Source organism: Polyodon spathula, chromosome 10 (genome assembly GCF_017654505.1).
Source record: "Polyodon spathula isolate WHYD16114869_AA chromosome 10, ASM1765450v1, whole genome shotgun sequence".
NCBI lineage: Eukaryota > Metazoa > Chordata > Actinopteri > Acipenseriformes > Polyodontidae > Polyodon > Polyodon spathula.
Genome location: NC_054543.1, coordinates 43361708 through 43372506, shown reverse-complemented (window position 1 = coordinate 43372506; position 10799 = coordinate 43361708). Strand labels below are relative to the sequence as shown.

The 10799-nt window shown below is 34.9% G+C and overlaps 1 protein-coding gene across 1 annotated transcript in view; it reads left to right on the top strand.

Annotated features, from left to right (window-relative positions):
- LOC121321517 (inactive dipeptidyl peptidase 10-like) overlaps nt 1-10725 on the top strand; it is a 113803-nt gene extending 103078 nt beyond the window's left edge. The window contains exons 13-26 of the mRNA XM_041260501.1: nt 149-256; nt 1896-1987; nt 2327-2374; nt 2580-2701; nt 4296-4343; nt 4795-4893; nt 5160-5229; nt 5527-5721; nt 6011-6065; nt 8105-8201; nt 8926-8984; nt 9280-9352; nt 9608-9681; nt 10090-10725. Coding sequence (XP_041116435.1) covers nt 149-256; nt 1896-1987; nt 2327-2374; nt 2580-2701; nt 4296-4343; nt 4795-4893; nt 5160-5229; nt 5527-5721; nt 6011-6065; nt 8105-8201; nt 8926-8984; nt 9280-9352; nt 9608-9681; nt 10090-10224 — 1275 coding nt within the window. The 3' untranslated portion in view covers nt 10225-10725. The remainder of the gene's footprint in view (nt 1-148; nt 257-1895; nt 1988-2326; nt 2375-2579; nt 2702-4295; nt 4344-4794; nt 4894-5159; nt 5230-5526; nt 5722-6010; nt 6066-8104; nt 8202-8925; nt 8985-9279; nt 9353-9607; nt 9682-10089) is intronic.
- Nucleotides 10726-10799: the final 74 nt, after the last annotated feature.

Sequence of the window (10799 nt, the reverse complement as noted above, 5' to 3'; positions counted from 1 at the left end):
AGTACAGTATACAATTTCATGTATCTCCTAATATACTGTAACTAAAATACTACTGCCTTCAACTCTGTGTTAGTCCTCGTGGAGTTTTTATAATTGGGCATTTACATAGCTCGTCTGCAAAATTCAAATAGTTTCATATACTTTTCAGACTGAAGAGCCAGTGTTTTCCAAGGATAGCAACAAATTCTTTCTGAGTGTGCCAGTAAAACAGGGCGGGAGAGGAGAATTCCATCACATTGCTATGTTTACTACTCAGGTAAGAAATAGTTAATTTGCATTTATGTAGCTTTACCTAAATGCACTAAAGAAATTAGTATGTATTATAGCACTAAAAATGTAGTGATTAAACAAAGCAATGTTTCATTGTTTTTTATGTATACACCTGTGTAATAATCCGCAATAAAAACACAGGTACCAATTTACAGTAATTAATAATGGCATAAAATACTGTAAGTACTGTTTAGAAAATTTTCAAAACTGAGATTATATATATATATATATATATATAAGTGACACAACCACATCAATTTGATTTTTAGTAGTTTGTATTTCTCTAAAGCACTCCAACCTGGAGGAGGTCTGAATATCAATTGCATAGAGATAACTCCACTGTGAAAAGTAAAATTGAAGTTACTTTACTTGAACACTGCATTCATATAGTCACAGCAGCTCTACAGTATGTTAATAGTATTCCTGTGTGTCTGAGATTACCATGTGCACTGGCTGTATTGAGCTTCAGAAACACTGAGGCATTAACAGTTAGGAAGCCTTGGAACAAACAAATCTCTGGACCAAGACGGAATTTATCCTGGAGTGTTTATAAGAACCAGGAGGTTACCCTGTCAGGTTATTCCATCATTTAAGCCCTCTAGCAATAAAGCAAGGAGATACATACAGTGGGATAGGGTTAGGGTTAGGGAACAAGGAAATCCTATAAAGATTTAAATATAGTACAGATGATTTGTACAGTATTGTTGAAAATAACAATCCTATTACTTTTGATTTTTCATACCTGCTGGTATGTTTTATACAGGAGATAGACATTAACTGACCTTTAAAAGCGACCAATGGAAATGTTTTTTTTGTTTATTTTTTATTTTTTTGACATATTTTGTACGCAATGAAGCCCTGACCTCGTGATTCCATTCAAACAAGGGTAATGAGGGTCTCTCAAGATCCTTGTTTACTGTATTTATAATGAGGAGTTTATATCAGGCAAGACATTTGTCTTTAAAAGACTAGTCCACATGCCTGCTGTGTATCCAGATAAAAAAACAATTTGTATTGATCTGTGCATACTGTGTTCTCTGCATTATGTGTGTACAGTGAGATGAGGAAAAGCATCTTCAAGTATTTATTTCTTTACACGCGTCAAATGTCAAACAAAGGTCACTACAAGCTTAGTGTCTTTTCTTTCAGTGCAATTTTCTGAGGTGATGTGTATCAATCAAAATTGATTTCAGTACTGTAACTGTATATAAAACTCTGTGAATACTTTATAACATGTCTTCATAAATTGCGCTTTACATTTCACAGCTGCAGTAGAGTAAATCCACATCAACGTGACATTAGTTTGTAGCTGTAGACCATTTTTTAAAGGGCAATTCAGTATGTATGAATTAAAATAAAAGCATAGTTTGGAACTGCACTCTTTCTCGTCATGTGATTACTCAGTCAGTCAGAGTAAATGTCAAACCTCATTTTATGTGAGTGTAAAGTAAATTGGTGGGGGGTAGCTTGTGTTAAATCTGCACCATCCCATTATTATTATTATTATTATTATTATTATTATTATTATTATTATTATTATTATTATTATTATTATGTAAACATGTAAGCCTACAATGAACAGATTTTTTTTTTTTTTTTGTACATAACTGCTTTTATATCCACAGTCTACAAATGAACAGATCAGTGTCAGGCATCTGACATCAGGAGACTGGGAAGTTACTAGAATCCTAGCTTACGATGAAATTCACCAGAAGATGTAAGTGCATTCCTTTAGATATTCAAAACAGACATTTCCATTACTACTACTACTACTACTACTAATAATAATAATAATAATAATAATAATAATAATAATAATAATAATAATAATAACATTAAGCAAGTAGAATTACTGTTTTGTTGATGTTTTATCTGCAGCATATCTGCTTATATCTCATTGATACCTTAGAATCGACACAGTAAATGTTGCAATAATGGCATTAACGTAAAACCAAGTTGTCTACCTGTTTTTCTACATTTGCCACTGTTTAATGAATTATGATCGATTTGATTTTTAACAGTGACAAATCATCTGTTTTGTTTTGTTAATATTTAGCTATTTCCTAAGTACTGAAGATTCTCCAAGAAAAAGGCAATTATACAGGTAACTGAGCTAAATGCAGCCTGTTTCCTCTTAGTTTTTCTTCTCAATACATACTGTAAGTCTGCCAAATTTGTGTTTCTTATGAGCATCCATGCATTGCAGACGCATCCTTAAACTGATGAACTGATATTTAATTATTTTAGTAGGATATTTACTGTATTCCTGAATCACCAGAGACAACACAGGCATGTTTATTTTTTTGCAGTGTTTCTACCATTGGCTTGTTTTCCCGCCATTGTCTGAGCTGTGAATTTAACAAGCCCCAGTGTACATACTTCAGTGCTGACATCAGTCCCAGTAACCAGCACTTCGTCTTGCACTGTAAAGGTAGGACAGCACATTTGTATGTCTGTTCATTTACGGTATTGTGGTTCAATAGTTCTTTTTTTAACTCCCAATCCAGCACAGAGATTAACGTTTTGGGATGATCTAAAAGCTTACATTGCTTCCCAACCATTTCCAAGGTGTGAACAATAATGACCATTTTGAGACTTTGAAAGCTGCAAGGGCACTGCACAGTATACTGGCCATTTAACTTGAACTTTTTTTAAAAAGCACTTACTACCTTTTGTAGAGATAATTACGTTTTCCAAAACTAATTATTCATGTTTTATAATTAATCAGTAATCACCAGGTGAATTCATTTGCCTTCCTAATTCCAGTTTATGTGTCATTTACAAACTATGGTAATTAAATATTCCATTTTAAAATATTTATTTAAAAAAAAAAGTAATTAAAGTAGAATAAGCATAACGGACCTACTTTATGATAGCATTAGTGTTCCTACACATTTGATACATGAAATATACAAAAGCAAAGGTCACAGCTTTATTAGTTATTAATATGTTGTTGTACTGTACTTGGTTTGTTACATGTAGCTATACCATACTGTATACTTAATATAACTTGCAACTTGAAAGTACATAACCCAGTTTTGTCTCTATGGTGCGCTTGTTGATATGTGGATTGGCATATCGTTTTAAGAGTTTGGTCTTTGAGTTTACATGTGTTACTTAATTCTGCATGATAAAAAGTCTCTAAAGGGGCCTTCAGCATTCATTATTGAAATCCATGTCAGAGAGTTTGAGATCATTGTTAAACACAGCTAAAGGTTAGACATCTTAATGTGGGCAACCATCACAGTAAACATTACAATATACAAGTCCATGTAAAACCCATTCCACCCTCTAATTAACGTGAGGTTTTGTGTGTTTAAGTAGCTTTAAAGGGGATGGTTTGATTGAGCACATTTAATTAAATAGCGTTAATCCCACTGATTCTTGTCTTACCAGCAAGCCTCCTTGCCTAACCCCACTGGTGGAAATAGCTTAACTAAATTCAAATTAAAACAAAGACACTTTTTAAAAATATATATATTTAATGAACAATATTTAAACCGTCTGTCACTCAAAGGAAATGTGTGTGAGAAATCAGTGAGAGATAGTGGAATTTTCCTTGAAAAACCTGCTGACAGACTAGTGTAACTACTTTAGATTGCTTTTTGTATACCACTGTAATACCCTTTGCATTGGAGATCCCTGGGTAGTATGTACATCATAACTTCAGAAATAGTAGCCGTTTACAGCCATAGATCCATAACACTGAAGTACACTTTTTGTTATCTTTGATATCCCAAGCCTATATTACTGGCTCTTTCATTGATGGTTATGGTGTTGGGGTTTAACATTTCACAGGATATACTGTAAGTCCACAGGTTAATTGTTTTTTCAGTGTAGTCCAAACTGTAGAATTGTATTCCCATAACCACCTCTGAATCGGCCCAGATCCACAGTCACAGGCTATGTTGGTATCAGTAGACCTGTGGTCTTAAATGCATTATACAAGCTGTGTAAAATAGCATTTTTAGAGAAGGATGTCGTTTTTTGGCATTCATTTGATGTTTTTTTTTTTTTTTGCTTTTGTCCAGGAATTCCAGTTGTCACTTTACACAGCATGAATAACCCTAAAAGTAAGCATCACTTATAATTTCAAAACATTGTATTATTATTATTATTATTATTATTATTATTATTATTATTATTATGCTTTTCAAATACAGTTTTGTTTAAAAAAAAAGTTTTGTTTGGGTGAAGTAAATTTATGTTTTATCTTTCATTTTTTGTTCATGTTTTTGTTTTGTTTTTTGCACAAGGGGTAATAGAAATGCAATATGGGGAAGGTCATTTGAACAAAATAGGTATCCATACACACTGCATGGCAGTTTTGTAATGAATGCGTTATTGATTTATTCTGCACAGTGAAAAGCTGGGTTTCTCTAATTAATATTTTTTTTTTACTTGAAGTCTGTGGTAACAAAACCTGCTTACTTAAAACTTATAAATGTCAATTCTCTCTCTCTCTCTCTCTCTCTCTCTCTCTCTCTCTCTCTCGCTCTCTGTCTCTTTCTCTCTCTTGTGTAGATTACTACATGCTTGAAAATAACACTTTGCTTAAGGAAGTAATGAGAGAAAAACGTATTCAGCATTCAGAGTTCAGAGTTGTTTCCACTAAAGACTTTGGTAATCACATACTTTAAATTTTAACACTGTTTTCCACTGGGTGTATTTCTTGATACTTTTTACTCAAGTGTAAAATACATTCTTAAAGAGCCATCAGTTACATATCCAACATGTAGAGTTCCTGTTTAGTAAATGTAATGGGTTTTAATTGTTTCTCTTTTTTTGTCTCTTGTATATATTGACCTTTGGGGTATTATTCTGTTAAAATAGCCGCCATTGCGTCTGAGCATTGCTCTCACACATTATTGAATCATGTCCTTCTTTAGAGCTGCCTCTGAAATTATCATATCCGATGGACTTCTCTGAATCTCAGCGCTATGGCCTGCTTTTTCTTGTGTAGGTATTTTTATTTTGTTTTGTGATTTATGTTTTTGTAAACAAAACAATGTAAAATAAAAAGGTTTTAAATACAGAACAGATGTTTAGCCAATGGCAGATGTGTTATCAGTCAAACTGTACTACAGTGTATCATTTATTATTATTTGCCATTTTTACACATTTGAGTAAACTGGCATACATGTCTAGTGGCTCTTTTTTGCTTATGTATATTAAAGTAAAACTCAGCTGCAGAATGTAACTGAAGACAGTCAGTCAATATGAATGTCTTTTCTCTGTGCATGCTGCTGTTTGTAGTGATGGAGCTCCTGGCAGCCAGCTGGTAACTGACAGGTTTCTCCTTGACTGGGACTCTGTGCTTGTCAGCTCCCATGATGTCATCGTAGCTCGCTTTGATGGCAGGGGAAGTGGATTCCAGGGGGAGCGGGTCCTGCAGGCAGTCCATCAGCAGTTAGGAATTGTCGACGTACAGGATCAAATAACAGCTATAGAGTGTGTATGAGTGTTTTGTTTTGTTTTTTTTCTTTGTTGTTTAGAGTAGGATGTGACTACTTTTGTATTGTGTAGCATGTTTGTACAGTATACACAACAGAACAATAGTAACCCACTAAAAAGAGAATGGTAGACAGTGGACAGGGCTTGCATAATATAAAAAAACAGATACCAATGTCTATTATTATTATTATTATTATTATTATTATTATTATTATTAGTAGTAGTAGTAGTAGTAGTAGTAGTATTATTTATTTATTTATTTATTTATTTATTATTATTGTTACAGGTACTTAAAGAAGCTGCCATACATTGATCCTGACAGGATTGGGATCTTTGGAAAGGTAACACCTCATCATGTGTACAGTTTGGGGGAAACCCTAACACACTTGGCTTTCAGTTTGTCTGCAGTTACCATGGAAACTGGGGGATTCTGTATTATTCCTTTACCTCAAAACAAATATGCATTGATAATACTGTATACTGCAACATATATAGTACCTGTCAAAAGTTTGAGTACACCTGCTTGAAACCAGGTTTTTCATAATTATCTATGCTTTTAACTCTATAAACACTTAATATTTCATTATATGATACATGTACTTATATAAGCTGATAATCATAAGTACATTAAAAAATGTAACTTTTAAATGAAAATGTAAATCTTGTCAATTTCAGTCAAATGGTCACCCAAAGCAAGGGGATTTCAGTCTGAAGCTACAAATCTCAAGAACTTTGTAAGCGTCTGTAACTGCTGTGGCCAAGACCATCAAACGATTTGAAGAAACTGGCACTCATGAGGACCGAAAAAGTTCAAGCAGGCCAAGGGTGACCTCAGAATCAGTGAACAAGTTCATTCGAGTCACAAGTCTGCGAAACTGGCGATTAACTTCCCGTGAAATACAAGCTCAGCTAAATGCTACTAGAAGTACAGATGTTTCAGCATCAACTGTTCAGAGGAGATTGCGTGAAGCTGGCCTAACTGGAATATCTGCTGCAAAGAAACCATTGTTAAGAGTGCAGAATAAGAGGAAGAGACTTGCCTGGGCCAAAAAACACATCTGAGGAGTTGAAGTTGGTCTTATGGACCGATTTGGGTCCAACCGCCAAGTATTTGTAAGAAAAAGAGAGGGTGAGCACATGAGCTCTGCATGTGTGGTTCCCACTGTCAAGCATGGAGGAGGCAGTTCATGGTCTGGGGTTGCTTTGTTGGTGACAGAGTTGGTGATCTTTATCAAGTCCATGGCAAGCTCAACCAGCATGGCTATCATAGCATACTTCAGAGGCATGCCATTCCATCAGGATTACGGCTAGTTGGGCAGTCCTTCATTCTTCAGCAAGATAATGACCCAAAACACACCTCAAAGTTGTGCAAGAACTATCTGGCGAAGAAGGAAAGTGAAGGACAACTCAGTCTAAAGACCTGGCCTTCACAGTCTCCAGACCTCAATCCCATAGAACTTGTATGGGACGAACTGGACAGAAGAGTCAAAGCAAAGCTACCCACAAGTGCCCTACATCTCTGGGAATTGCTGCAGAAGAGCTGGGAAGACGTGTCGGGTGATTAACTGCTGAAACTTGTTAACCGAATGCCTCGCGTTTCTGAGGCTGTTATTAAGGCAAAGGGTGGCTGTTTTGAGGAATCCAAGATTTACAGACAATTTTCAATTTTTCAACTCGTTGTGTTTTGTTTTGTATATTATAACATGTGTTTTCATTTTCAAGTATTTACAGAAATGTAAAAATCTAGTTTCCAGCAAGTGCACTCAAACTTTTGACTGGTACTATATATATATATATATATATATATATATATATATATATATATATATATATATATATATATATATATATATATATATATATATAAAACAACAGTTGAAAAAACATGAACTAGCAGCTCAAGGCATACTTGAACAGACTGAAAGCTTGCAAATGCATCAAGCAAATCTTACCTTCTCCTGTATGCAGCTCTAAACGTGATGTTATCTCAAATGCTTCACTGTAATACAGTAATAAAAGGGAGTAATAGGAGATCAGTGTTTGTATCTTGTAAAGCTAATGGGTAAACACTGCATTAGTAAATTAATATAAAAATACATGATATAAATGATATGAATTGCTGATCGGGCATGCAGTGTTGTGATGATACTAGGTATCTAATTACATTCCTCTACCAGCTTACTTAACATGCAGCCCTTCTGCGCTGGTAAGTTGTCTTCATTAGCAAAACTCATTTTGAATTTAATTTATCGCCATGAACTGTTTTCCAAACCTCTGATTAACTGGTTGTTTGAATAAAATGAAACGATTAAATGTACTTCCATTATACTTTAACATAACTGTTATAATTCCTGATGCACAATAATTGCATATTTTCCAGGGTTATGGTGGATACATTACATTAATGATGCTCAAATCAACTGATGAGCTTAAGTGTGCAGTGGCAATGTCACCAGTAACAGAATGGAAATTATATGGTAAGTAAACACATCCCTTCAGTTGTGAATTTGCTTTAAATGGTTTGTGAAATCTTGGAAGCAGATTTTTTTTATCTTTATATTTGAGACACACAAAAAAATGTTTTTCAACCCCTTTCTAAACCAGATTCAACTTTCCCAACCTTTTTTTTCATATAATTGTCCTGTAATGATTTGGGCATCATCAAAGCACAAGCTACTTTGTTTTGTCAGTAGATCTTTAATTGAGGTTAAGGTTCCATTCCTCTGAAGAATTGATTCATGTGCAAGAATCTACAGTTTAATCTAGTTTGGAGTGAAGACTAGGAATCTAGATTTGGTTTCCTAATATCCTGTCTTCTCTATTGGATTTTCTTCCATGACATTAACTGAAAAACAGTCACATTGCGGCATTGTAGTTCACACAATAGCCTGATAAAAGCTAATGAATAAAATAGTTAATGGAAAAATCCTGTAAACCTCTCCTCTAATGCATTGTCATTCACTGAAATAAAAGGAAAAGGAAATTGCTTATTCTCAGCCAGCTTTCTTAGATTTGCTAGGATTGTTTTGCTTTCCTGAACTGGGCCTGATTGACAGGTTTGTGTGAAGGACTGACTGGTGAGCATGTGAGTCATAAAAAACCTGTGACTTGTTAGGTTGGGACCTGTAGCAAGAGGGTTAAGACTTCCAGAGGCTGTTCATATTACTATTATTATTATTATTATTATTATTATTTATACAGCATCTGCATTTTCTGAGAGATACTTTGGCTTACCATCGAAAGAAGAAAGTTTTTATCAAGTAAGTTTTCTGATGAATTTGGTTTCCAGTGGACTACCATGGTTTTTAATGTTATTGCACATGTGCTGTACTGTAGATCACTGATTATTCCCCACTGCTATGAATATCACCTGCTACAGGGATATAGTGGAGACGGAGGTACATCTGTCACATGTTGTTAAAAGTTAAAGGAACCCCTGTTTATTTACAATATAGCTCATTTCAATAAACTAAATATATAAGTGTCCTGAGGTTGTGTTCTATTTGAGAGTTGCTAGGATAGATCTCACCAGTGATTTTTTTTTTTTTTCTTAAGGTTTCCAGCGTGCTTCACAACGTGCAGGTCTTGAAAGAAAAGAATGTGATGTTAATACACGGAACAGCAGACGGTGAGTAGAATCATTACATTTCCAGAAAAAGAACCCCACAGTAGTTATAATATAACACTCTACCAACTTCTGTTCTGCTACAACTGCTGCTATGCAGAAACTTGACATTGTGGCACATGTTTATTTTTCACAACGAGAGAGGATTTTAATCTGTAATACAGGTATACAATATTATGTTAAAAGCAAATGTTCAGAAACCTTCATGTGACAAATTATATGAAATATTGACTGTATTGCTCTGTTTCTTTCTTTCAGCCAATGTACATTTCCAACACTCAGCAGAACTGATTAAGCACTTAATAAAAACTGGTGCAAACTACACTATGCAGGTATGTGTCATGATGCACTGTAAATACAGACACGTTTCATACGTTAGTCAAATAGACAACCCTACTTATCTATGCACACACCCTACAGGTTCACATCAAAACAGCTTGCTGCAGGATTCACACAATACAGTATCTCTTTATTATCATTAATGGCTAACATTTTGGAGTACCTCTGTACTTGTGAGATGAGTTTCTCATTAAAATGTCTGGGGGTATAAATGAAGCAAAACACAGTACATATGCCCAGTATATATATATATATATACACACACACACACACTCACACACACACACACACACAAACACACACACACACTCTTCTTTTTTTTCTCACACTATATATAGTGAGAGAGAGATAGAAAAATAAACTGGATCTGAAATCTGGTTTAACATCTTTTTTCTTCACAGATATACCCTGACGAAGGGCATTTTATATCAGAGAGAAGCAGACAGCACCTCTACAGTACGCTCATTACATACTTCAGAGAATGTCTTAAGGAAGACACGTTATTATTACCAGAGGAGCCAGAAGAGGAGGAATAGGTCAGGAGGCCACTGGAGGACTTTATAATGTATTTCTGTAATGACTACTGGAGCCTTGAAGGCTCTGAATCAAGCATTAGCTAGAAACAACTGTTGGAGTGCAGCTACTGCTGGAGCTCAAGGGCAGACAAAGGATTTATATGAGTGGAACAGCAACAGTAAATGTATTCGGCCGAAAATCTGGATTTCACATATCAGGCCCATCTTAACCTTCAAATCAGAAGTCTCTTTTGGGAGGGCACAGGTCTGCTACTTGCCCCACTGAGGATTTAGTTTTACACACATAGTTAAGTGCATGGTTATTTTGTTTAGCTTCACCGTTTTTCTCATGTAAATATTTGTTGTAGTAGCAGTTCAATTCAAATGACATGTATCGTTTTCCCTTTTGTATAAATGCACAATTAAATGCTACACCTACCTAGTCAGAAATGAGAATTCAATGTTACTGTGACACCTAAAAACAAGTGCAATTCCTTCACAATCCATACTCACATTCACCCAATAAAGATACAGTATTTTGTACAATACCGCTGTGTAGGTCTGTCTGTGTTATACAGTCTGTCTCTTATTACAAA